This window comes from Dermacentor andersoni, chromosome 9, assembly GCF_023375885.2.
Source record: "Dermacentor andersoni chromosome 9, qqDerAnde1_hic_scaffold, whole genome shotgun sequence".
Taxonomy (NCBI): Eukaryota; Metazoa; Arthropoda; class Arachnida; order Ixodida; family Ixodidae; genus Dermacentor; species Dermacentor andersoni.
In genome coordinates this window covers 67,728,034-67,756,006 of record NC_092822.1, presented here as the reverse complement: position 1 = coordinate 67,756,006, position 27,973 = coordinate 67,728,034, and the positions used below count along the sequence as shown (strand labels likewise).

The 27,973-nt window shown below is 44.7% G+C and overlaps 1 protein-coding gene across 1 annotated transcript; it reads right to left on the bottom strand.

The window, feature by feature from the left end:
- LOC126528206 (uncharacterized) lies at positions 1 to 24,875 on the bottom strand. The gene is made up of 4 exons (XM_050176094.3): positions 24,237 to 24,875; positions 22,759 to 22,838; positions 13,821 to 14,017; positions 1 to 375 (listed from the first exon to the last, which is right to left on the bottom strand). Exons 1-4 carry the CDS (start codon positions 24,385 to 24,387, stop codon positions 57 to 59), a joined length of 747 nt encoding a protein of 248 aa, XP_050032051.1. The 5' UTR covers positions 24,388 to 24,875; the 3' UTR covers positions 1 to 56.
- Positions 24,876 to 27,973: the final 3,098 nt, after the last annotated feature.

Genomic DNA, 27,973 nt, shown 5'->3' with positions numbered 1-27,973 from the left:
CCATGAGTACGAGGATGCCTTTATTTTTAATAAATGCCAACTATATAGTATCTCATTCATCGGCGGCCAATAATGCCAACGATGGGTTTCCGAAAGGAGCCTTGACCCGTCAGGGCGTCGACGGCGAGCTCAAGTGGCTGGAACTTGAGGCGGTAGTAGTCGATGATGCCCATGCCCAGGTTGGCCAGGGCGCCTGTCACACCATGAACGATGCTCCTCAGATATCCAGCCGCATGGCGGACCAGGTTCCGCAACGACTTGTGGTAACCGGACCAGATGGCCTGCAGCAGGGTCTGGCTCTCGCTCTCGGTTCGTATCTGGCCGGTCGAAACCCGTTGCAAGAACTCCCGGAACCGAAGCTCCGTCTCGTCCGTCCTTGAACGGGAGTGAGAAAAATTGGGAGTGGTTTCTAAAGTTTTCAGGTGTGCGTAAATGCGGCACACGTAACGGTATGTGCGTGCCCTCACAGTCGTTGGAATATTATGGCTCCAGTATTGATGATATTGTGACGTCGTAGTGACGTGGTAAACCAGACGATGCCGGAACTGTAAGTTGTACCTCAAGTTGAGTGCTGAGCGATAACTTTGCGACAGTGGTTAGCCGGTGAAAAACGGTCACCGGAAGAAAGTAAACAATATTCCCGTGCACAAAATTATGTACCGAGTGATCCGGACAAGAAGGCAGGCGTCCAAAACCTCACGCTAAAGGCAATCTCTAATTTCTCAGAGCAAGTTGGTCATACTTGTCTACCAGTGTTGAACCTGCAAGGGTGAAACCTGTGTGTGTGCCACGAGTTGTGTTTCCTTTCAATCAATTTGAAATAAATGAAACGCTTTCGTTCTCTTAACTGAAGAACACCTTCGCATCTCCTTAGCAAAAATCTCTCCGCTACTGCCACCCCGGCGCATACCATTTATAGCAGATGGTGCTTTGGAGTGGCCCATGGGAAGGTTTGGTGGCTTCACGGCGTGAAGTTTATGCAAGTGGCTGTGTTATACCACTTCGTAGTGGTCAGACAAAAGGTCGTTCAATATTCCCCCACCCTGTCAGTATGGCCTGACGGCATTACAAGCTACCAGTGCCAGCTACAAATGCAATGTCTAGTACCTCAGCTTCATGTTGTGGCCAATCGAAAATAAATATAAACGTCAACGCGTTAAATACGGGAAAAAACTTGACGAGACTCCGTCGCCTAAAGGGACGGTAAAGAGAAGTGCTAAATTAGTTAAGAATTAGAAATTATTCTTGACGAACTTCATTGCTTTCTCGATTGTAGGTTATGAGAAGAAAAAGGTCTAAGTAAAAGTTCACATTTTTCGAATTTCGCGGCCTAACCTTTAGAGCTGTTACGTCAATGTAACATCACACATTTCAAATTATTTTCTCTCTTTTTTTCTTGCGCTTCGGCTGTCGTTGCTACGTAATGTTCTCCAAACTTCCTAATTTAAATCTTTGGCTCAATGAATATGTTACCTAGTCCATATTTACCGATAAGAAATTCTGAAGTTCCAAGCCGACGCTGTCAAAATTTATGACGTCGTGACAGACTGCTGCGGGAACTTCCGAGCAATGTCCCCTTTCGTCAATCGTCTTTTGTACCTTGCTGGCTAACCAAGAGTCTTGCGGCAAGAATGGCGTTTTGGTATTGCACAAGCTTAATTTGCAAAGACAGCTCTAACAATCTTTCTCTTTAACGTCGCTGTGATAAAATTCAACAGCAACTGAAACGCTATCTATTCGTTAGTAACAACGTGCACTCTGTATGAGAGGAAAAGAACGAGAAGTCGTTCTGCAAAGATATATGCCATATGAAAAGAGACAGCAACGCGAAAGAAAAGAACACACACGAGTGATACAAAAAGGTTCCCTTGAAGAAATATATCGCTTCGGAACGAGTACTTAAAGTAAGTTATAATCAAAGGAAATAAGAAGCATGCCATAAAAAAATATTTTTAAATCACGCCTGTTCCCTCACGCTCTCCTAAACGACTTATGTTGGCGAAGCTGGTAGACGCTGGGCAACTCTATGTGAACCAGTGCAACTATACTGAACTTTGTACAGCTATGTACAACACTACAGAACCATACATACTACTCTGAAACTACACGAAACGGTATGCAAGTGCTTAAAACGGTATACGTTTACTGCCCTGTAAAGAACGGCACGTAAGGAAGGAATTCACGACGCAGCATGTTCAAGTCGTGGAGCCAGTGCCCCGTTTGTGTTCCCTTCTGCTGCCTCTGCCGCGCACTCCACAGGCGCGAAACCAAAGCACGGTTCGAACATCTTACTGGCCTTGAACACAACGACGTGAACACGTGCAAACCGTAGCTGGAGCTGTCGTGGACACTGCTCCAATATCGCATAGACCAATTCCCGGAGTGAGTGTGACACCGGGCCTATACCGCGAGCAGCTTCGCTTGCTTATTTGTAATACTATAAGTATACGCAATAGCAAACTGCCGGAGTCGGCATTCTAGTTGACATTAGGAGGATACGGTGGAGCCGGGCGTGCTATGTAATGCGTAAAGCAGATAACCGGTGGGCCATTAGAGTTACATAATGAGTGCCAAGAGAAGGGAAGCGCAGTCGAGGATGGCAGAAAATCAGGTGGGGTGATAAAATTACGGACTTTGCAGGTGCAAGTTGGAATCAGCGCAAGACGCGTGTAATCGCTGGGATAGGCCTTCGTCTAACAGTGGACATAAGAATATCATGATAATGATGATTTCTATTCCGTTCTTTTTAACGCGCTAGCATTAAGGGGCCCATGTCGCAGAAAATCCGGTGTTGGCTTCGTCGTCGGCGGAGTTGTCCGTGAGCGAAAATTTCCGTATGTATTTAGGTACAGGTATATGCTACGCCTCGCTATATGAAATGTGGTGTACCCGAGTTCTATTACCACACCATTCTTTCACTAAAGTCGATCATAATTTGTCTTACATTCTTTACAATGTTGTTCGTCGGAATTTCGAGAGTGATAGCCCACAAACAAATGTCATGAAACGAAACACTGACAGCGCATGCCTTGTGTGGTAAATCTTGTCAGACTGGAATATTAAAAGTGCGAAACAATAACAGAAACCTGAAAATTATTCTTGTTTTTCGGTGCGGTTGGCCATTACCTCCGGGATAGGCCCACGCAAGAGGCCGCGTTTCTATCAGAAAGCTCGCCCTGGTACACAGAGTTCGCCGCCAGCGTTTTCTGGCAAACGTTACCGTTACATAAGCCGCAGTTAGCGGGAAGCATGAGAAGCAGATAGATACCTTTTATTGCTATCGCGTTTCACTCTTAGAGACGAACTTAAGCGTCCACCAACTTTTTTTTTCTCATGACATTGCTGGTGTACATAATCTTTTTATGCTTTACAGTGAATTTTGAGAGTTTCGTGTATCTTACTACGTGTATTCGGTGCTGAAACACCCCTCTTTTTTAAGTTCGATGGCGCAATCCCGGAAGCACTGCAGTTCGTATAATATAACGACTCACACCATGATCCTTCCATGTGCGTCACCTATATTGTCTCCGATAATGAAACGCGGCCACAATCGCAAGCGTTGTAAGTATTGTGAATAAACCGCTTGATACAACTTCATGGGCTCTATTTAGCGGAAGCAAGCAAGGTCAAGAAAAACAGAACACAAGAAGCACTTGTGTTCGTCTCTTTTTTTTTTGTACCTGTTATTACTTCACGCTAAACATAGTTATGAAAACATTCTTTCACGAAGCTTTCAAGTTGGGGCCAATGAGCACGAGGAACTGCTCTGAAGGGTCTTCTCGCGAAGGCCGACGTCATCACCGATTTGGCTCCGTCATCTTCAGTGGCTCCGCTGAAGTAGGGGGGAGCTCTCTCGAGGGCATTGACTGCCACTCTATGTCCTCTAGAAAATACCATGAAAAGGACAGGCATAGTTCAAATTTTAGCACTCTAAATGACAAGGTCGATCGAAAACGCCAACACCGGAATAGGGACGTCATAAATTCATCGAAGGCCAGAGCGAAGCGAAATGGAAACGTGGAAGACGTGCGGCAGCTTCTGTATTTTTGCGGCGTCCATCCAGCGTTGCTCTTAGTTGATGAAAATTAATTGGTTTAGATATGTACGCCATCCGTGTCATCCAAAGGGCTGGAAATGGTTGGTCCCTTACAGTAACAGGGTAGGCACCAAAGGCAGCGAGATGTACTCAGGGACGTCAGGAATTTAAGTGGTGTGAAGCGATTAGGAAATTCACTGGCGTAAAACTTTCTTAGTTGGACGGAGGGCAGGACATGGACGAATTTCTAATAGGGCTTGCACAAGACAGAAGACATGACACGTAGTTCTCGCAATGCTCTGATGTAGTCCCATTACGCCTAAAAAAGCGTGAGTGTGCCCGCTTGTTAACATTAATAAATGAAAATTGTACGCTGAAGAGAACAAAAGGAAAGGGTCGATGGGCTACTTGTCACACATTATTTACAGTTTAACGCAATAAAAAGGGGCAGAACAACACGATGGGAACACGGTAGATGCAATGATCCGATACAACTGTTGGTACGTATGACTTGCGTAGTGAGGTGCTTTGTCCACCAAGGTGTACACTGAAAGTTGCCATTTTTCGACAAATGTGGTTTGACATGCTCGATCGCCACGTTTGGTGACCCGTTGGTGGCCGTCAAAAAGTGATTGCCTGTTATGCAAGCGTTTCTACGCTACCTTTCGGAGAACGCTTCCATTTAATTTTACAGCAATGTCACCGGTTAGTGATATGTGCCAAATAAATATCGAGTGTACTCGGAACTTCAACGTTCTGCTGCGTGATTAGCAGTGAACATTTACTCATAACCCATAGAGGCCTCACGGTGGCTTAAGCGCTGGTGTTAGCGCCCCTTTACTCATACGAGCTCTGAAAATGGAAGGCTCACATTTCTCACAAGAGCGCATCTGTTTATATGTGCGCCTGTTGTCACTGAGGTTGACTTGTAAACATTGACGTATAGACCTCGAGTGCGATTCTGAGTTTGCATGTGTGCTTGTGTCTGACTATGTGTCATGTTCCACGTGTGGCATTTCGAAGCTTCGTGGCCGCTTTTTTTTTCGTTTTCTTATCTTCTGTGAAGTGAGTATTTGTGAAGTGTTTATTAGATACACTTGAAAACTTAAAGACCATTTTCTGAAGTCCATCCGTGGCGCTATGATGAATGCGATATATTTTATTTTTATGCCTTTCTTTATATATCTGCAAGTGCCTGCCCCGCGTACACTTATTTCATTTAATTTATTTATGCTTATATTTATACTGCACTTGGGACAACTAAGCTAAAATGTCACACTTGTTCTCATACTTCGGGAAGTTAACTTTGTTAACGTTGTTAACGACGTTTACTTGTTACTGCAGTATTCGCTATTCAAAATAAATAAATCAATAGGTCAGGCCCCCAGCTACTAGAGCCAACCCTTATCTGTGGCTTACAGTGGCGGCGGAAAACAAATATCGCCTGATTGCATCGCAAGGTTGACGGCTTTACGCGAGTCTCCTCCAGACGCGAACAAGCACACTGAGTGACTATTCCATACTAACCGCATGAACCAACATCACCATCCTTAGGAAGGGTGCCTACAAGTTTCTGCAGCTGGTCATGGTGTCGGCACGGTGGCCTAGTCGCGGAACAAAATCAGTAACTGGGCATGTGGCACGCTCTGACGGAATCCACAGAAGGGCTAATATTCTTGAAAAACTCTCGCCCTATGCAGCTTCAATATCAGCAGGGAAGAAGTTTGGGCGTGTTGGTGGGATACATACAAAGTATGATACATAGCGCAAGAAAGACACAGGGACAAGCAGGAACACGGGACGAGCGCCTTATTATCATTTTATGTGAGGATGGAAAGGGGAGGGGGAGTAGACTGTGGGTGCTGTATGTTTCTGTGATCGCCTTGTCATATCCTACTTTTCAACCAGCACCTGAAGTGGCATGCCAGGGCGCCTGACAATCAAGCACCTGTATTTCATGAAAGAAAACATCTCAATCTTCTCCCTCTGCGTGAGGTACACGGCGAGTGGGAACGAGGGACGAAAAACTTGCTGTATAACCTGCGTCATTGTGTCAAACCCTACCAGACTTGTGGCGTGTGTGTGACGTGACTTGGCGAGCAAAACGCTTCCTTATTTTACCCGACCTTCCGTTTTCTGCGCCTGCTCGTATCACGGCTATGTCATCCCCAACGTGTTCTACTGTTTGCGCATTTGCTTTACGCTGAATCACGCCGCTACCGCACAAAAATGACTGTTGATTAACCATTGATATATTGTTGGGCAGTTGTTGAAACAACGGACTTCAGCAAATTTTCAAAAGCAATTGCGTTCGCTCAACACTTGCACGACAATATTACCGTCGAGTCTTCTCAATAAACAATTTTTTGGGTAACTTGTGTTCATTTTTGTAGCTTTTTTTTTTTTGTTGTGTAGCAGTTGAGTCCAGTAAACAATAATTAGGACTCGCATATGAAAACATTCCAAACATTTAATGTGACGCGTTCCAACCTCATTCTTGTTATTTTGCGGCAGGTAGGTTCTTCTTTCGCCTCGCTTTCGTTGAAAGAAAATAATGTGTGACCGATGGGGTGGAATCCAACGTCGGCCGTCGAGCCCGGTGCCCGGCCACGAGCGTGCGCATACTCCTTTCGTTCGAAAGCCACTAAGCTCCGAAATGCTTGGCGCGTGCGCCGCGTGCCATTTCCTCGCGCTGGTGCTTTGAAGCGCCTATCTCTGGGACCGCCCCACCTTCGTAGGCGTTTTTGCTTCGTAAAAACGGCAACCTTAAACTAGCTCCATGACCGCCCAAGTTCATAACGATTTAGCATTTCTTCGCCGGTGTACAAATTCCATCGTTGTTTTACCATACACTAGATGACATAGCCATTGGTTCGATAAAAAATAAGCACGTTTCGAGGAGCAGGAGAATGCGAAATTCACTTGCAAACACGGTGACTACGCGTACGTGGAGTTTCCCAAAAGTAGACACGGCGGCAGCGCGGCCGGCGATAAGACAGGCGCCGACACGTGACGACGCTACCTTCGAGCATCGGACGCGCTGTGGGAACCGTAGGATGCAAGCGCGCACACGCTGAAAACATACACGTGAGACGTCTTCGAAATTCCTGCGACGCACCCTCTGTCCGGAAAGCAAATATATTTTTATCCAACGGCCGTGGCACTAGAGGTCAAACAACGAACGCGCTTTGAGATCACAGCGCGCAGCCGCTATAACAATTGACTTCAAAGAGCTTCGGATCCAGCAACAACCGCAATAGTATCACAGCTACTCGCTGTATCTGAGGATGCTCCCGACTCTCGCCTTGCAAGAAGCATGCGATTTATTCGAGCCTGGCTGAACTGTCGTCCTCTCGTCTCCCAAGCCTGCAAGTCTAGTATGTTCAGTTCTATAGAAGGAGACCAAAGGAAAATGAAAGAAATACAGGTAACGGACTTTTATCATACTTTACTTGTCACCTCGTCTTCTGCAAAGGTGCTATAAAGTATTTTAATACTGGTACTTTTATAAAATAAAGAAATTAGTAATAATTCTTATTCCTAGGTACCGCTACAAACCTCAAGGTAACGTTCGGGTGTGTGCGTGTGCGCACGTGGTTGTAACCGTTGTAACTTCGTTTTGCACACACTTTTGCAACAGTACACATGGTTACCGCTAGTTTCGTAGTCGCATTTTTTGGTCGTAGTATTTGTTGTTTACGCTACAAATTAGGTTGTTCTGAAAAGCTTATAAAGGTTAGTAAATTAGCGGTTTTTCAGTGCGGTTATTTTGTGTTTGAAAGGTTTTTATAACTCAATACGATAGTAAAGCTGTGAATGGCTTCCGGACTCAGTTACTTGGTTGCAGTTGTGCGGTGGTTCGCGCCTCGTGCTTTTTGATGAAAGTATTTTTTTCTTTTCGTACATCATGACGCACATTTTAGTGAAATGTTTTAACGACAATAAGAGGGACGTTGATCCGTTGAAGTCGTTGGCTGACCCAGCTACTAGTCTTCGACTGATGTGCGAGCCTGGATGTTTTGATGAGCTGCGCGGCAGAGGTCATGATGCCTGTTGTAGAGAAGGCACCCCGGAACAGTCGCAGCCGAACTTCTGCACATAGGTTAGTAACCTCGTTTTCTTGAGCACGTAGCCTTCTTTTTCTATTTTGACATTGACAAGCGTGAAATGTTAAGCACACCGTTCACTTTCTTCAAGCAAACCGTATGCCCCGGAGCGAAAGCGCGCGATACTAACACTCGCTGCCGCCGACACTTCCTTTGAAACAATGGTAGGCGAAGAGGCAGCGGCGCCCCACGTGCGTGAAATTGCATTGCTTCATTTGTTCCTGTGCGCAGCTTCTCTGCGCAGTGAAAATATTGTACAGTGGCCACGCCATCTTTCATAGGGGCTCACGTGGGCCGTCTACGCGCTTTTTATCGCATTCCGATACGTGAGAGGCGCGCTGCCTTTCAAGGTATTTAGGCAGGCATTACGAGCTTAGGAGAACCGCGACAAATAATTGTGCAGCAGGTGGGCAGCTGTGCTACGCTTGTGCCACACTCGTACAGGAAAGCAGTGTTGCACTTCACGCTTACGCATTTCGTAACTATGGCGGCCGCCGTGGCAGTTTGGGGCTCGAGGTCGTGGATACGATCCCTGCAGCGGCCGCATTCCAAAGGAGCGGAATGCAAGAACGCTCGTGCATTGTGCACGTAAAAATTTCCAGGAAGTCAAAATTAATACGGAGTCCCCAACTACGACCTGCCTCATAATCAGATAGTTGGTTTGGCATGTAGTACATCAGAATTCCGTAGTGACTCATCGTATACCATACGGTTAGTGTGATCACCTTTTGTGCCGTAGCGGCTAAGCGCTCCTCGATTTATAGGTTGCGGCTAATGATGCGGCGCACCGCAAAATATATTTCTCCTTTTCGGGATTTGCGGAGAACGGCCAACCGATTAGTCACAGCTTCCGCGCGGTGACTGCACACAGATACACAGCGCAAATGAACAGAGGTGTGGTGACGACGTCGGCGAAGAAGACAGCCACCGATGGGCTCGCCTTATCGCCTATCACCGCCAAAACTACCGCAGTAAGCATCTTTATCTAGCGCGGCGCGTTTCCGTTGGAGGCGTACTGTACAATTTTAATAGGCGATAACCGAATATGCCACCGTTCTCTGCTGCCTCTTTGAGCTGGACCGATCCGACTATGCGTTGCTTGCAGAAGCGAAAGGAGCGCCAATCGGCGCGTTGTCGCTTCAAGCTAAGCGTCGCACTCGAGCACCGTTTGCGCGATGAACAATGACGCGTGCATGAAGCTAGCTCTCTGCGCAGACGCTACCGCGCAAAACGCGCAAGGGCGTGTACGCGACGTTCTGCGCACAAATTGCATGGGATGATCGGAGCCACGCCGGACCGGCTAGCTTCAAAGAAGCGGTACGTGTTCTCACTCGTGCAAGCACGCTCACGCTCGCATCGCTCTCTGTGTATGTTTAGGTCATTCCTGCTGCTGGACTTTACCCAAAGATTCGATATCTGCTTGTTATCGGCTATGCGCTGTCGCGTGGTCTTTGATTCTGCGAGAAAGCCGGGAATATTTTTCCCCACGGTGAAACATAGGTGTGCGTGTCTTAGCTAACATTTACCGTAGCAACCTATTTCTTCCTTTTCTCGACGGCACTCGTAAAGAGTCGCAAATTTTTACTTGCCATTATAGTGTGTACTCCTATTTCGTGCGTAGTTATGTGCAGTGTGTGGCAGATTCTTAATCCGCGTAATCTCATTTTCTGTCCGCATTCCCTTCTAACAGGTTACGCATGCAGTAAATGTCCAGGTGCTAAAGTGTTCTACGTCAAGAGCAGCTTGGCGTCGTGCAAGAGACACCCGTTGATATGTGGCTGATTCACTAGGAAGCTCGCATCTCTGTTTCCACTCTCCACCAAGTGAGATGTTTAACAATTTTTTGTGCTGCTCTGTGGTGTACTAGGTGCCGCATGGACGCTGTGAAGGCTTACTTTCGATTTGCTTTGGCTTTTTAGTAGTAAAGGATGGGCTACCTTTTGAGGGGAGGTATTTCCTTTTGCTTGTGAGAATGTTTACCAGCCTAACCTAGTGATACGTGCGTATTGGAAACAGCAGCGCGAACAGAGGTAGACGACGGACGACGAAATAGATAGGAGCACACACGAGTGCAAGCTCAACTAAAAGTTTATTTTTGGAGACAGAGGTGTTAAAGACACTGGTCAACTTGACAAAGGTAAAAAGCCGTGCATGCGTGGCAGAAACAGCCACGTGCAACAAGAAAAAAATATGAAAAGCCATGTCATGTAGAATAAACGTGCGTGAAAAACGATAACTTTCGGACAAATCTTTCGAAAAAGCGATAGATTTGTCTGATAAATGATGCTAGCCAACGAGAAATACTCTTTTGAGAACTGCAACTCTTTCCCACTAAGGGCAACATATAGCTTGGTTATGCATTTATTTATTTCGTTTGTGGTCAATAAATATTGCTTCTGGAACACCTCCGGTGTTGCGGTATAGGGCAGAAAGCAGGATTGTTTCATCACAAAGACCAGAACACAAGAAGACTTATGGAAGCATTATTTATTGATCACGAAGAAAAATTCATAAGCAAGATTTCTGTGACCCTTAGTGGGAAAGAGTGGCTGCAGTATTTCTCGTTAATATCACTTACAGGACAAACCTTTTAGTTTTCATGTGTTTTTTGTTAGTTTTGGACACAGATGTTTTTCTACAGGACATGTCTTTCGGTCCTTTTTTGTTGTGCTGGGCTGTTTCTCCTGCACATCCATGGCTTTTTCTTTGTGAAGTTGGCCAGTGTGTTTAAAATCTTCAGCTTCACGAATAAACTTCTAGTTGAGTCAGCGTTCATGTGTGTTCCTACCTTAATTCATCCTTCTCGTCTCTGTTTGGGTGGTTGTCAAATATAAATGTACACCGAATTGCCGAAGTGTCCATAGAATTGATACCTGAAATTATTTGGGCTGTTTATTTCAGGAAGAACGCTATAGGGTCTTATCTTCTCTTTGTTTTTAACACTGATGTACATTTTTCTAGTTCAACTTCAAGGAGTCCCCTGAGGACGCCAAAAAGAGTGATGTTAACTTCATTTGTGTGTAAGATTTATGAATTTCGTCTATTTAAGGCATGACATGTCACATGCCTGTTTGTAGGTTTGCAAGCATTCGTAGTTTTTAAACATACTAAGCTCTACTTTTCGGTAGCCATGACGCTGCTTTATACTGTGCTGCATTCGATAGGCGCAGGAACATTTTTCATGCTGTAAGTGCGTGTGTTCTTTTTGCATATATTGAAGAAAAAATTGTCATGAGCTGAAATATGCGTGTATATCACTTTCCTTGTAATTCTCTTTTTTAACACTGGTGGTGTATTTCCCTCCGTCTTTGTTACTGCTTTGTCCCAATTTTTATGTTACTTTTATGTATTTTATGCAATAAAATTCTGGTAGCATTTTTGTAACATTTTACCTGCGCTATTGAGGTAATTGGTGTTTCGTATGCGCATTTATTTGCGTTTTTGACTGTCTCATCAATCTGGCTGTCCTGTCATTGGAACCTTTTCTCATCCTTTACGACTATTTCTGAGGTTCTTGATACTGGAAGTGCAGGTGACCACTTATTTGGCTAATTCCTATGCTAAATAATAATTTTTTCTTTTATCGTTCAAGGTATTAGGCTTGCCTTATCTCTTTATTGACTGAGGTACCACTTAGTTGCTGGGTATATTGAAAAAGGCCCCAAAAGTGCTCCCATTGGCTTTTTGCATGTCCGGAAAAATTAACTGAAAATGAGCTCACTAAATTGACGAAATGCCACCAACAAACTCTTCTGTACCCCAAATTAACATAATTAAATGGTGTACTGTTTGTTCTTCACTTGTGCCAGGGAGATAAGCTGCATTTAGTACACAAAAGCTTTACAAGTACTTCTAAACATAGCAAAGCTGGCTCGTCAGAAACATGATTAAGGTGTTCACATGCCCAACTTTTTAAAGGGTGTCTCGTCAATTAATAGCTAAGTTGAGTGATGTTATTTTATAAAATATTTGGGCAACGTGAAAATATATAGATCTCGAAGACAAAAAGCTCAGACAAGTCTACTTTGGTACTTCATTATATTTTAATCGTGGTGAAAGATGTGTGCTAAACTTTATATATTTACGTGAAGTCATTTGTTTCAAGTCTTTTTTTTTATTTTGCCTTCTCACAGTCAGCCATAACTCTTCCTGTGATGTGTCGGTGTGCAAAACCTTTTAATGTAACGTATTAAGATGTCTTTTGTTTATTCACACATGCAAGCAGCTTCATGTGTTCAAAGTTGGTTGGTACAAGGGTATGCTTAAGCCCTGCCTTTTGAGTCGCTTTGCCTTCTAGTCATAAACTTAAGTCAAAAGTGAAGACCACAATGATTGTTTTGATTGAATTCATATGTATAGGTTTCTTTTCAGATGTATTTACACTGTTAAGAGTGCTGTACGTACTAGCCTATGTCTCCACGTTCCATGTAGTGGTGCCTTGTGTACTGTAATAATGTTTCATGTGCACACATCTTTAGTGTAAATAAAGGTACTGTAAATTGATTAGTCTGTGATTTACTTTTGTTTGTGTTTGGGAAAGTTATGAGCAGGCACCGTGGCATGCAAGTGTGAATAGCAAAGCAGTTTTAATACATGAATAAAGATCCACTAGCCCAACGAAATGTCAATCATATTTCAATAGCGACTTCTGAAATCTCAATGCCACCTCAACTGAGCCGCAATGTGCTTTTCAATGCTGTGGCAATAATAACTCAACAACAGGTCAACAGTACCACAACGTTAATTCAATGCAGTATCAATGGTAACCAAACAACCATTCAACAAAACGAACACAACGAGCCGTCTAGGCCGAATGGACTTTCAATGGTAACTTAACAATTATTCAACATTGAGACGCCATATGATGTTTCAATTAAATTTCAGTGGCCAATATTCAAGAGTCCTCAACACTCAACCCAACAATTCTCCAACAAACTTTCCATACTTCCTCAATGCAAAAATCAACATTGACCAATAATATATTCATGGTTAATCAACAGTCATTTTTGTACGGGCTGGCTTGGCTTTATTGCTTCGAACCAATATTCAAAGCAGGACAGGGCAGCTTTGATAAATATCCGAGCAACTCTATGCTATGCGCCATTCTCTTGGACACAAGGATGAACAACGTCCTGATGCACGTTAGAAATTCGCGTCGTGAGCATGACGTCTCCGGTCAACAAACCTTTCCTTCTACCATGTGTCAGGCTTTACGTCAGAGATTGCTCATGGCATGCAGTCGAATGAACTTCTTTATGACAACGTAGCGCCAGTCTGTCCTATTGAAGTGTCTGCTCAAGCGCCCTCATAAATGCGATATCCTCTTTCTAGCGAACAAAAATTTTTGTTGCTGTTTTTTGACTTGGAACATTTCCGATTTACCTCGATCTCTTCGTTTTGGCGACAGCACATTGTTGCACTTTTTGCGTCATCACAAATGTGGTTTTCTGTTTGTGTGTGTGTGTGTGTGTGTGTATGTGTGTAGATAGATAGATAGATAGATAGATAGATAGATAGATAGATAGATAGATAGATAGATAGATAGATAGATAGATAGATAGATAGATCGATCGGACAGATCGATCGATGGATGTATCAAAATTTCCAGTAAACATACACTTTCATTGTCCTATATTTATGGTGTGTTTTCGCGCGTTTCCCCCAAAAGATGTTCGTACCTGGTGCGCACTTGAGTGAGAAGTATGTCGATCCTGCTGATCCTGTGCTCGATTTCTATCCGTTCCGGCCTACTGCTCGTTCTCTCCAGCTCCACAACCAGGAGCTCGCGCATGCTCGTCAGGTTACGCTGAATCTCCCGGCCAGTGGTGATCTCCACCTCAATCCTATGGATGAGGGGTCGCTGTAATCGCAGAATCTGCGTGGACACCAGGCACGTGTCTCTGTTATAGCCACCTCACCAGTTGAAGCAGTGAAAAACAAAACATATTAGAACAGTAACACCCACTTCCATTAATCCCATCGTAATTTTGTCGAATTGTACTGTCTTAAAGAAAGCAGAGTTATTTGGGACTCGATGGAGCATGTAGGTGCACCTTGTCCTCGGCTTTTTCCGTCTCCGTGCTCTAGTGTGTTTCAGACTATATTCAGACGTCGTTTACTATATTCAGACTACTTCTATCTTTATTTTTCGCACGTGCAACGTTTTGCGTTATAACACATTTATTAATACGTGTTACAGAGCCGCGGTTACCGGTAAAAAAGGAATAAGTATACTGAATTATGCACACAAATACCCATAAACATAAACCCCCGCCTGCCGTTCACGTACGCAACGTGCGAAATAATATTCCTAAAAAGTATCAAAATAAACTGTCACTCGAACTCTGTAACGGTACAAAAGATACCGAGTATTATTGTTCTACCGAATTTTGCCTAAACAGGAGTGCCACGTATACATGACTTTTCGAATTGCCTTTTCACGCTCGTTCCCGCTCCAGTTTCACAGAGGGGTAAAATTTTGCGGTGGATATGATATCCCGATATATACCCCGTTGGCTCGCATCAATTTCATGGTTAGTCCGCGATAGATTTCAACCGCTAGTCGTCTAGGACGACGTCTCATTAAAAATGTCCATTTCACTGCAAAGGCACGATGGCGCCATCTGTCGTCGCTACAGTTAGAGGCATCATGAGATGGAACCACTGTTCCGTTGCAGCAAAATCTGCATTTTCTTAGTGACATCGCTGCCGGCAATACGCACGCAAGATTTTTTGCAGACGAAACTGCTACTTGAATTAATTCACAATTCTACCACTGCCAAATGTCATGCGAACGTACTAGAAGTTTCAGTGAACAAGTCCAGGTGCTCCTATTTAGACAGAATTTGCGGAACATAAAGCACAGCTTAGACAGTCCAGATGACCACGTAAAAGAGAAAAATAGGTGGTGGCAAGTTTATAGTAAGTTTTTTGCGACATCACGACATTAAAGAGTTGACGCAGCGTACTTGTGAAGCATTATACTCGACTACGGCTTCAAGTGTACCAGAAAGTTGGTAGGATTTCAACATTATACCAATCCATAAAAAGGAAAAGGTAAAGAACGAAAGAATTATAAGTCTATTAGCTTGCTTTCAGTATTGTACATTTTCACCAAAATATTTTCCAATAGAATCAGGGCAACACTTGACTTCAATCAATCAAGAAAACAGGATGGCTTCAGGAAGGGATATTCTGCAATGGATCACACTTGCATCATCAATCAGCTAATTGAGAAATCTGTGGAATACAATCACCCTCTCCATATGGCTTTTATAGACTATGAAACGGCATTTATATTAGTAGAGATGCTATCAGTCATAGAGGTACCGCGTAATCAAGGAGGACAGGAGGCATACGTGGATATCTTGGGAAATATGTACAAAGATTCTACAGCTACCTTCTTTCTCCACAAGAAAAGTAGAAAATAACCTATCGAGAAAGGGGTCAGGCAAGTAGACATAATCTCTTCAATGCTTACACTTGCCTTGTAAGCATTGAATACTTAGGATCGAATACTTGTAAGCAGTGCGTGCTTACAAGTATTCAATCTATTAGACCGGCAAGGCTTAGGAGTGAGGATAAACGGCGACTATCTCGGCAACCTTCGCTTTGCAGATCACATTCTCCTGTTCCGCAACACTGGGGACGAATTACAACAATTGGCAAGGACAGGTACTGACATCCGCCAGATGCGGTTTAGTATTAAATAAACTGCCCAAGATGGCGTTGGCACTAGCCCTCGCCTCTCGCGATCTCAAGCTCTTCGTCGTCTCCAGTTTTTATCACAACCCGCAGCCGAGTTGCATGTGTGCGCCTCCAGGAGGTAGAGCCTCTGCATAGGGCGCCGGACTTTCTGGCCATTTGACAGCAGTACCAGGAAGAATCGTGCAATACCGTATCTTCTTGGAAACACCTTAACGACACGGTTCACTTTCCAGGTCAGAGGCTGTGCGTTTATGTCATCGATGATGATAATGTCCTCGGGCTTTAACTCCTATGATAGCATAGGCTTGCTGTGGTGAGCAGCGCGAAAGAACAGAAGGTATTCTTTCTTCCACCGCTCCCAAAGCCTCCGAAGCAGCTGTCACCGATGCCGAACTCGTCGTCGAATGTCAGGAGCAGCGGTACTAAGGGCAAGGTTTTCCCGTTTTGCTGGCAAAGTGGCGAGACGCTTGCCGACTACGAAGGGCGAGCGAGCAAGAACGTCTGTGGATGTGACGTCATCTTCCAAGCAAGTGAGTGCTCGACCATTAACTGCCACTTCAGCTTCAGCAAGCATGGTGAATAGCTCGTTGTAACGTAAGCTGCTCCCTCCCAGGCGATGCTTTGGTGCATCCTTAATTGTGCTGATTACGCGTTCCCAAAAGCCTCCTCACCAGGGTCGCATTCAACAATGAAGCACCATTGAATTCGATGAGAGCTGGCACAGTCCTGAACGTTGTCTTCCACAACGGAGCGTAAAAATGCTTGCCTCTGCAGCGGAATGCTTTCGCGTTGTCGGATTTCACGATGGCAGGAATTCCACGTCCTATTAAAAAGCACCTGAAGGCGAGTAAAAATCCTTGAGCTGCCAAATATGCGGTCAACTCCATGCATACTGCCCTCGTCGCAGCACAAGAAAAAAAACATTGTGTACTCTTACAGTCGAGAGTAATTCAGCACGGCAATAGAGTGAGCCACAGAAGTCAATTTTCACCACTTCATACGATGTTGATTTTTTCCTTTGGCAGGGGTGCTACAGTACAAACCGCGAGAGTAGGCGCCGTCGGCGGCATGCTAAGCATGCTTTCAGAACACGCTTCACTCTACGACATCCCTTGAGAATTCAAAAGCATTTCCGAAGATCCAGGAGGGTGAGTTAAACTCCTCCATGTAATAGTCGCACGCGGACTACATCAGCCAAAAGGTCGGTGCATGGGTGATCTGCAGGACGCAAGATCGCATGTTTCAATTCTTATCAGCCGTAAAGCTGCTGCAGTTGACCCTCCTACAGAAAGTAGTCTGTCACGGTCGAGAAACGCTTGTAACGTCATACACTGGATGTGTTGGGAACTGGTTGTCCTTCCTCGAAGGCCGTGACTTCGCTTGCTAATGCGGAGAGTTGGACAAGTCTCAACCAATGCACCTCCGCCCGGTGCACCTCTGACGCCGTCAGTGGTCCTGTAAAAGATTGCTTGTTCTGCGAAGCTTTCCGACGAAACCTTATGATCCAAGTGTAATCGGTGTAATCGGGAGGTGCGTCCAAAGCTTTCAACCTCAAGCACTGGCTCGTGGGGGGGCACAGTGGGCGGTACTACAGCGGGAGGCCACTACTGCCACTACAGTACACATTACTAGTCTCGCTAGAAAGGGCATCCGGTGAAGGAGCTGCCTCAGGTCAAGATCATAACAAATCTTCGCAGACCATTGCAAATGAGGGTCTGACAACCATGTAGGATGGGTCCACCGTAGTGGCTTGCGCGTGAATGACAGGGCTGCTGCTCCACGCATGAGCAAGTCTGCTGAATTGTTGTTGCCTACGCAGTGCTTCCAAGAATACTCCGAAGTCACGCGTTGTATTTCGAGAACACAGTTTCTCACAAAATTATCCGATTGTTTAGAGTCAGCAGCAATCCAATGTAGGACTATCAATGAGTCGCTCCAAAACACCCCAACAGCTGGATATTTCTGGAATTCCTCCTAGGTATTTCCACAATCTGCAGCCAGCAGGCAAGCAAGCAGCTCTAGTTTTGGCAGTGAGGTAGTTTTCAGCGGTGGGACCCTGCACTTGCTCATGAGCAGCTGAAACTTAAACTTTTCTCCTTTGATCTAGTAAGGCATGTAGACGGTGGCAAATGTATACCGGTGGGCTTGCATCGCAAAACAGGTGAAGTTCAAACGATGGAATCCGTTGCAGAGTGGAACAAATGACGCTACGTGGAATGCGCAGCGAGGAGAGCATCGGTAGTTCGGATGTCCACTGTTTCTCGACGTCTTTCTGTAATGGCTCGTCCCAAGGTGAGGTCAATCGCCACAGTTGCTGGAAGAGTAATTCCTCTTGAATGACGAACAGAGCTATGAGGCCTAACGGATCGCAAGTCTTGCAAATGGCTGCAGAATGGTGCGTTTCGTGGCTTACTGGGCAGAGACGTACGCGGAAACGGCTTTGGTAGTAAGCACGTTGTTGTCAGCATTGCGGCCCCATACTAAGGCAAGCAACTTTGTTGTCGCTCTGACATCCCCAGTGTGGTCGAGAGAAGTGTTGTCTTTCAGGAACTGGCGATGAAGAAGGCTGGAGTTGGAGAACTACTTTCTCACCTCCATACTGCCATCTACTAAAGTAACCAATGCAGCGCGATAGATTTCGAGGGCCTCTTCTTTCGTGGAAACACATATGACGAAGTCGTCCACGTAGAATGATGTCGCTAGGCCTGTAACTATTATTGGCTGAATCTTTTTCCACATTCCCAAGCGATGCTGCAAAGTAGCACATAGAAGGAAAGGGCTAGACGACGCTGGGCACACGAGTCATTCGCCATTCGACGACACAATGTATTGTACCCTCTTCGTCAGCTAGTTGGTCGACCCATAGAAAGCGGAGAGTGTCGCGGTTTTCTTCTCAAATATAAATGTGAAAGAAAGCCTTCCGGATATCTGCTGTCAGGATAATCTGGTTCATCCTGAACTGTACAAGCAATTGCAAAAGCTCGGCACCAAGTTTCATCCCTTTGTCCAAGATAGCGTTGAACGATGACTCGCCACACTCGTGAGAAGAGGCGTCAAACACTACGCGTATCTTCGTAGTAATAGCTTCTCGACGAACGACTGCATGGTGCGAAGGTCGAACCGTCGCTCGGGGCTCTAGAGAGGCGTCTCCAGTTCGGCGTAACCTGTTTTGAAGCACTGACTGAGGCTGCGGTCATACTGCTGCGGAAGCTCCCACTGTCCTTCGAAGCGCTGAAGAAGGCGTCTGAGCCGGTTTTCGGCTACACTTCTGTTTGTGCTAGTCAATCGACCCTGGTGTCTTAGCATAGCATGAACGTCCAGCTTACATGTGCACATATTGTGTGAAGTGCGCCACAAACGTGGGCGGTATCCTGAGAGTCAGTGATCCGTATTGCACCGAGCCGCCACATCTCCGTCGGGTCAGCAAACTCATATGCGGCTTGCCCGTTTAGCTCACACGGTATGAATAGGGCAGATGTGCAGGAGTTGCTCCAATTAGGCAAGTCATTGGCAGGCCTTAATGAGTAGGCGCTTTGCACTAGCCAACCGAAGGCCGTCTCAACCGTGCATAGGTCGCTGCTTAGACGTTCTATTCTTCCACTAACATTACACCAATAGTAGCTTGATCCTATAAGGACACTGATTGTCGGTACCGGCCCATCGCCCAGCCGGTGCTCATCTGCGACAAGCATCTTGCGTTCCCGCAACTATGCGAGGAGATCGTCTCCAATCGCCGGAGTCTTCATGGTACAGACTTCCGGTACCTGAAACTCATCTACCATGATGTCGTGGGAGTCGAACCAACTGTGTAGTTCGAGCCTCACACTTCGACAACTGTAATAGCGGGAACACTTAGAACTTCCAAATGTCTGCACAGAGAAATCTTCTGCCCGGAAAGAAGACAGGTCGAGACTTTTGGACAGGTCGTGTCAAATGAACGTTTACTGGCTGCCGATGTCAAACAATATTCGAACAAACTCAAAATTGCGGTTTTCAGAAGCCCATGATGTGGCCGTTTGCATCAGGACAAGTGCAGACGTGTAGAACTGCTGGCTGAAGCACTTGTCACTGGCGACTTGTCACTTTTTGTTATGTTGTGGTTTACAAATGTATCACTGCTCTCGGTAGACGGGTGGTTGCTGTCTTGTTTTCATACGGCGCAAGGTGCTGAAAGATGATGTTCAGAGAATTACTAGCACTTAAGCCATGCTGTGTTGCACGTGGCACTTTCGTGCGTCGTGTCCATGTCTGCTGCATTTAAAACAAGTTTTTTCCAGTTAGCCGGCGTCTAAATTCGTCGGATGCCACTGTGCCGTGGCAGCTTTTATGGTGTGGTCACGTTCATTGCACCGTAGGCAGCAAGGATGGTCGTTCGATGCAGACCCTGCGGCCAGCGCTAATGCTGATGATACCGGTGGTGGTAGGCAAGGCTAGAATCGTCCTTTTACCACGGGGGTGTCTTTCGGTAAGGACCTTGAACGGGAGGCCCGGTTCTCTTCTCTGCTGTCGACTTGCGCCTGCAGGAAATTCATGACCTTTCCACTTCCTCTCGCCGCAACCTCGGAGTAGCCTAGTCGTCGGCCTCAGTCTCCTCCATGCGTTGACGGTAGAGAATGCCGATATCTTCGAGAACCGCATATTCTGACGCTAGGCTAGGGACGTAGGCCAGGTACCTAGGCACTTAGGCTGGGTAAACTAGGCACCTCAAAACAGGAGGTCACCTTGCAGCCTTAAGCTATCGGACCTTCTTCTGTATACTCAACACAACATATACCACCTTTGTAAATAATAAATGTTGATTGATTGATTGATTGATTGATTGATTGATTGATTGATTGATTGATTGATTGATTGATTGATTGATTGATTGATTGATTGATTGATTGATTGATTGATTGATTGATCAAGGCAGTTCGTACGAAAGTGCATCTTTTCGTAGAGTTCTCGCAGCTGCGATAAGAAGAGTGACCCCGGGCGCTATGGCAAGCAAGCAGTGGATGTGGTTATCAATGACCGAAGTAGGACGATCAAACTACTCTCGGAGCATTTTCACCGCTACCGAGTAGTTCGCTTCCGCCAGGCACACACCTTCGATTGAACGCTTCGCTGTTCAGGTTAAGTATAATCTTAAATACGGTTAGCAGTTGTCATGGATCGTGGGCTCGAAATGTTTCCCAGAACCCTGCCACTCGCGAAGCTCGCAGAACAGCAGGGGTAACTGTAGTTTGGGTAGAGCAACTCGCGTATCGGTCCTAGGGAACTTGCTTCATTGAAGACGCCTTGGGTCTCCAAAGCTCGCGCACAACGCTGTGTGTCGCGCTGTCTCCGGCCCTTGCAGCAGAATTCAAAAGGAAGCAGACCGGGCTCATTTTAACGCGGATCTTCTCGTGGTCCTCTACGGTGGTTTCCGCCTCATACTCGTCACACTCCTTCATGAGTCTGACAATCTTTTCGCTAAATGCTGCAAGCGCCGAGTTCTTGTCACTCAAAATAACTTGAAGGTCGGACGGCGAAAGTTGCTCGGCTTGTAGGGCTTCGGTGGCGAACAAGATGGGTCTTGTAGCAGCCGCTCGAAGTGCGTCTTTGCTGCGTCGCAGTAGATCGATCGTCGGTATAGAACGCCAGTCTTCTCCCGGGTTTCGCGGCACCAAAATTATGTTGTACACAGAGACTGACGCCTGTCGGATGCAGTTTATTAATTCAAATGCCAAAGATAGCACTGGCACGAGCCCTTACCTTCCGCGTTCTCAAACTCTTCGTGTTGTGCAGTTTTCATCAATGATTAAGGGCCTTAACCGAGAAAGTGGAAGAGTGGGGTTCGAAGACTAGTATGCAGACGACAAATGTAATGTTCAACAGGCTGGCAATGAAACTAGAATTCGTGATCGCCAGTCAGACTGTATATCTTATACAGGTGTACGTTTATCTAGGTAAATAACTCACAGGTGACCCTGACATGTGAAGAAAATTTACAGAAGAATAAAAATGGGTTGTAGTCCATACGGCAGGCATTGTAAAGGCCTGTGTGGGAGCTTACCACTGCCGTTGCAATGACAAGTGTACAATGACTGCATTCTACCAATGCTAACATATGGGGTAGAGACATGGAGGTTAACAAAAATACTCTAGAACAAATGAACGACCATGCAAAGACTGATTTAACGAAGCATGTTAGGCGTAACGTTGAGAGGCAAGAAGAGAGCGGTGTGAATCAAAGAGCGAAAATTAATAGCCAATATTTTAGTTGACATTAAGAGAAAGAAAAATAGAGCTGGGCAGCCCATGTAGTACGTAGGGTAGATAACTATTGGACCATTAGAGTTACAGAATGGGTGTCAAGGGAAGCGAAGCACAATCCAGGACTGCAGAAAACTAGGTGGGCTGTTGAAATTAAGAAATTCGCAAGGCGCAAATTGTAATCAGCTAGCGCAAAACAGGGGTGCTTAATAATCGCTGGGAGAGGCCTTCATCGTGCAGCGGACAAAAGAAACCAAGAAGAAATAGGCAGATCATAATGTATTTATTTATTCAGCCTGCAAATGATACTCAATTATAGGATTATTGGAGCTCTTCAGGAAAATAAAGCCGCAATACTATGTCCTAGTAACTCGGCTTTATTCGAAGAAAAACTAAGGGTGTATTTGTAAGTGGGTACATCGAAAGTACGTGAACGATACCCGCGAATATGCATGCGCTTGTATCTCTCGCTTCGCGACAGAATGCAGTCAGTTCATTGCATTCTGCTGTGATTTGTGCCGTCGTCACGTTCGCAGTGGTTCGCGCACCTAAAAATAGGTTTTGAAGTAACGGAGCTATAATTAAAGCAGTAATCGTTGCTGTCCTTTAAACTTCTGATACTCACGACCATCGGTAATTGGAAAGTATCCAGATTAAAAAACGTTAACCTACCTCCACGCCAGGCTGCAGAGTCACGTCGTGATACGTTGGTGAATCTCCTATGTCCACCGGGTAAAAACCTTCATCGTCTCCTGCAATTTGAAGGCTTTGCGGTGAGGTGGTACATTCTTTTGTACGGTGCGAGGAGAGAGCGCACAAGGAAAGAAATCGGATATACGTGTACAAATGCCTTCATACCAACTGTTGAATGAATAGGAGACAACAGGACAGTGCACATTCCTCACCATTTAGCAACCTGCCCGCAATCAGGTTGCCTAAGTTTTCGTTAGAAAATTACGTTACTTACGTAAACTTCTTTTCTAAAATTACTTTTACGTTATCGTACATTTGACTGAACAGCAAGAGTCTCTAACAGTTCACAGAACCGCCGACCTGCCTTCTGATAACTTTTTCACACAAGCAGTTGTTAGAGAGAACTCTGACTCTATCGTCTACTAAATGTCCGCCCTTCCGCCCGCACAGTATTGCTGGAAAGCACGTGAATTTTCCTATACGTCCTCTTTTTGGCGTCAAACGGATTTGTGACTTTCTTATTGCTAATTTTAAACAATATATAGCGTTATAAACAGCACAATTCACTATGATTGCGCGTGTATACCAAGACTAATTGGCTTGGTGTGTTCAGCACAAAAAAAAAGTATCTTTGCTTGGAAATTTAGAGAGATGAAGCGTAACGGGTAACGCCACAAGAACGTCCGAAGCCACGGACACGAAGATAAGACCAATTCACTGTAGTAACCATCATTACCACGCCATCTGAGCGATCGTTGCGCCAGAGTTCTCTCTAATAAGTGGCCAGAGTAGGTGGACCCGAGTGCTCCCTGTTTCTTTGTTAGATATAATCATTTAAAGCAGACAGACAATGAGTCCCAAGAGAGCATATACCTGTTGTATCTAATTGGATTGAAGAAATATGAATGCGAATAGCACTTTCGGGATACTTCATGCACTTTATATGGTATCTGTGTCCTGATCTAACCATTTTCCCTTTACAGCAACATGAGTGACTCGTTGTCTCGGTATCTGCCGCTCTTCAATTATCCTCTTTGACGGCAACTTGGGTCATCGGGTAGTTTCCACTGAATATGGTCCGTTCTTCTTAATAATCACCAAAACATATAAAACGCATCATCACCAATTACACATCCGTCATAAGATAAATTGCTAATCGCATTAACTTCGCCAATCATCTCTACAAAAGATGGTTGCGCCAATAATATTTATTTACTCATTTCTATAAACATAGCACAAGAAAGATTATTGTTATTTCTTCATTTTAATAAACATGAGCCAATAAATACTGTTTCCTTTCAATTAAATTGAACAGTCAATTTCTTTTATGCTTTCTTAAGCTTCATCGACTAGCTGTTTCCTTCATATGGCTGCAACTAACAGAGTTTTTTGGTAGCAAAGTCTGTGGCTGTTGGTAAATGGCAACATATTTCAACGTCACTCCAGCGTTTGCCTACCATTATTCGGAGGAGTGAGAGGGCCACCGAAGAAAGGAAGGAAGAAAGCGTTGTTGATGTCGCAGAACAGAGCCAACAGAAGCAGCAGCGTCCAGATGGACCAGGAGTCCATTTTTTTTCTTCTCCAAGGAGGAAGCCACGCGGTGCGCATCCACAGTTTCAGGTTCGGACTGTCGCGGCACTGTTCCTTGGCAACGATTGTGCTGTAATTCTGGTAAACGCATTATTTTTCCTATTTTCTTGGCGTGTTAACTTCATGTTGGGCTGACTGATGTGAGCAAACCAATGGGATGACGTAATGGTAAGAGCTTCGTTCGCCAAGCATCGCGCTATTTTGTCATCGAAGGACCAGTGTTCAAGCACCGGCGCATGCAAAAGCACTCACAAAGAAGCAGAACATCTGCATTGTTCAATCAGCAGATTCGATGCGGTAGTCGAGCTTGGTTCTCCGAAAACAGCTTGCGCTCCATTTTGTCCACTTTCAGAATGGGCCGCTGCCCTATATAACCAACGAAACGTGAATAAATGAGACAGCAAAGTTTTGTCGTGCGACCCCTCATGACTGGCGTGTTGATTCCGCTCGCGTCAACGGCAATTTGCGCGACAATGGACTGCATCTTATCGAGGAAGGTTACCGACACTTCCTGTGCACGTCTTGCGCAGCCGCCCGAACTGTGGAAGCGGCCATCTCAGAACGCAAATAAGGCGGTCATGCAAACGCACAAGCGGGGTAATTGCGAAACCCTGTACGAGAGACTCCGACTCAAACCGTAGTGCCGACGATGGTGGTTAGCCGTAGGCGAAGGGGATCAGCGCTTGACAAGCGACTCACGCCATGAATCTTCCGCTTGTCATCTGAAAGAGCTTCTGTGCGTGATTTATGGGTTAGGCATGCAGACTCAGTTAGACTGCATGCGCTGTATTGTGTGTGCCGAGGCGCTCGCTTCGGGGGTCTCTATGAAGCGAAACGAAGCAAGCGGGCGATAATGGAACCAAACATTTACGTGTCAGGTCTCCTGCTGTCGATAGACTCTCCGGGGCGGCATTACACAACCCTAGCTTCACGAATGAGTAATGGTTCTTCTAATGTGGCAGTTGCATCAAACGTACGGGTGTTCAACAAAAAAAAAGATAAAAATGAAGACCTGCATATGTCAAAGTATGCATACAGCACGTTTTTGCACAACTACATTTGCTTCCTAAGCGCGCAAGTGTTATACTGCTTTCACAGATTGCTTTTATTATTTGTTAATGCGAAGCCCTTCCATCAAACAAAAATCATCTTTTTTTATTTAAGTTTCTCTTCACGTGACTGGTACATGAGCACTTTGCAAGATGGACTATTGTTACGTTATAAAGCTTTGGCTGTTTTCACGTGTGCGTAAAATTACTAGCAACCTAAGGAAGTTTTCCCACGCACATCACTACAAGGCATTTAGGACATACGGCATAATGAGAATTTATAGTAGATCAGTCTAACTTTTGTGAGAATGCAGTTCTGGCTTGTTCGCAATTATGTAAAAATTGTGTTTTTTCTATCCATCTTTTCTTTCTTATTACGGGATAAATTGGTTGCTTGACGACATCGAGGGCGAAGATACATCGACTACTTACTTTCTTTTTGCTACACGACAAAACAAAAGTTAAGTGGCAACAATATTCAATCAAAGTGTTTTTTACGAAAATTTAGTTTATTTTCCATAACAAGATGATCATATTACGCAGTTTCCAGTGCAATAAATCCAAAAATTGCTATGCACATGCGCCTCAATATCCGGATCTACCTCAATACAAACTAATTTGGCGAAAGTGTCTTTCCATTGAAAATAATTGTTCGCGTTTATAAAGCTCGAAAAACACTTCAATAGAAACAATAACTTATTAAATTTGATTGCCCTTAGGCATGTAACAAATCTTACAAATTTTTTGTTGAAATATGGCTCTAGAAAGGACACCAGACGTAGGTCATTGCTGCGAAATAGTTATCACATACAAAACGTTTTTTAAATCTTGTTCATTTTAACACCACTCAGCCCCATTGCGCACCGCCACCATTCATTGCCAGTAAGCAAAGTAATTATGGGATATTGTAAATAAATAAAAGTAAGTAAATTATAGGATTTTGCATGCTAAAACCACGACATGACTATGAAGCATGCCGTAGTGAGGAACTCGGGAAATTTGGACCACCTGCGGTTCTTTAACGTGCATCTAAATCTAAGTACATTGGCATTTTCACATTTCGCCCCCATTAAAATGCGGCCGCCGTAGCCGGGATTCGATACCGCGACCTCGTGTTTATTGCCAGTAAACTAATGCACCAAGGTTCATTGATGCAAACAGTCACTTAGATTGCTGTACGTACAATATTCATAATAACTTATTTGCATCATGGGTGGATGAATGACTGATAAGGCAAAAATAACGTGTGAGGCCTGTAATCGAACAAGCAAGCTTACATTTACGCTAATGCAGTACATAATATATCCACAATAGCCGAAGGCCTTCGGCAAGAGACTGTACTAATGATTCTTGTTGGGGTAAGGAGCCTACACATTTTAATTTAATTTGTGCAAAATCATACGCGACGTGTACAAGTAGACCATTAAAATTTTACTTGTGATGAAACTCTATGTGTATTTTAGATGCGCTGTTTTAATGAACAAAATCCGAATCCTACACTCTATTGAACTACTCCATCAGTTGAATTCGTTCTCTACTATGTTTATACTTCATCCTGCTAACGAAGAAAATCTTCAAATTTTCACTGGTTCTCGTAGATGGCAATCTTTATACGAAATGTGAGGAATCTTTATACGAAATACGAAACCGAGCACAACGACCCCGTGTACGACTACGTGTTACCATACAAAAGAAGTATTGCTTTATGTTTGCTTTATGTTTGCAGTATTAGTTAGTCAGCTTTCAGGTTGCCATATCATAAGACCCTCATTCTAGAATCAAAGTGTGAATTCACAATCTTCTATATATTTTCCAGACCTCATATGAATAACTCTCGAAGCAGCGTGCACTGTCCGGTAATGAAAATGATGTCATGTAACTTGTGTAAATGAAACCGAACAAAAAACTTGCCAAACGATGAATTCAAACACAGACTGGGAAGATTATGCTGCTCAAGGACCTAAGCAATACGGCCGGTTTCTTCAAAGTAACAACCAAAAATGATCTGCAGAAAAGGGTGAAAGTAAATCAAAAGGATAGACGTGCCCATCACTTGTTTAACAGTGGCAAACATAACTTATTTGTTTAAGTGTAAAGTGCTGTATTATGCTTATAATAATGGGGAAAATTAGGACATATTTAAATGACATAGCGTTTAACCCCCAGTAAAGCTATTTGTTCAATTTACATGCAGGTTCTGACTACCACATCCTTGTGGACGACGATAGCAAGTTTCAGAGCCTCTTCCTGCTAGTAACAGCGCAAAATGTAGACAAGGGACGAGACAAGAAGACACCACAAGCGCTGACTTTCAACAACGTTTATTCCAAAAGAAACACGGCTTCTTATAAACATTGCCCTCACGTGTCGCAGTCACGTGATCACACATCAAGTGAAACAAGCACTTTTTTTCCTTTTATACACTCAAGATAGCGGTTGCACGTGCAAAAGCTCAAGTTCTTTTTTTGTCAGTAACAAGGACGGCGTGCTAACGCATTGGTCACGAATGCGTTAGCACGCCGTCCTTGTTACTGACAAAAAAAGAACTTGAGCTT

Bases quoted from the DNA above. Each gene is read 5' to 3' on its own strand.
- LOC126528206 (XM_050176094.3), bottom strand. From the start codon at position 24,387: ATGCGCACCGCGTGGCTTCCTCCTTGGAGAAGAAAAAAAATGGACTCC. The intron at 14,018-22,758 runs GTAGGTTAACGT...GTGTCCACGCAG, and splicing joins CTCTGCAGCCTGGCGTGGAG to ATTCTGCGATTACAGCGACC. The intron at 376-13,820 runs GTACGAACATCT...CTCCCGTTCAAG, and splicing joins CTCACTCAAGTGCGCACCAG to GACGGACGAGACGGAGCTTC.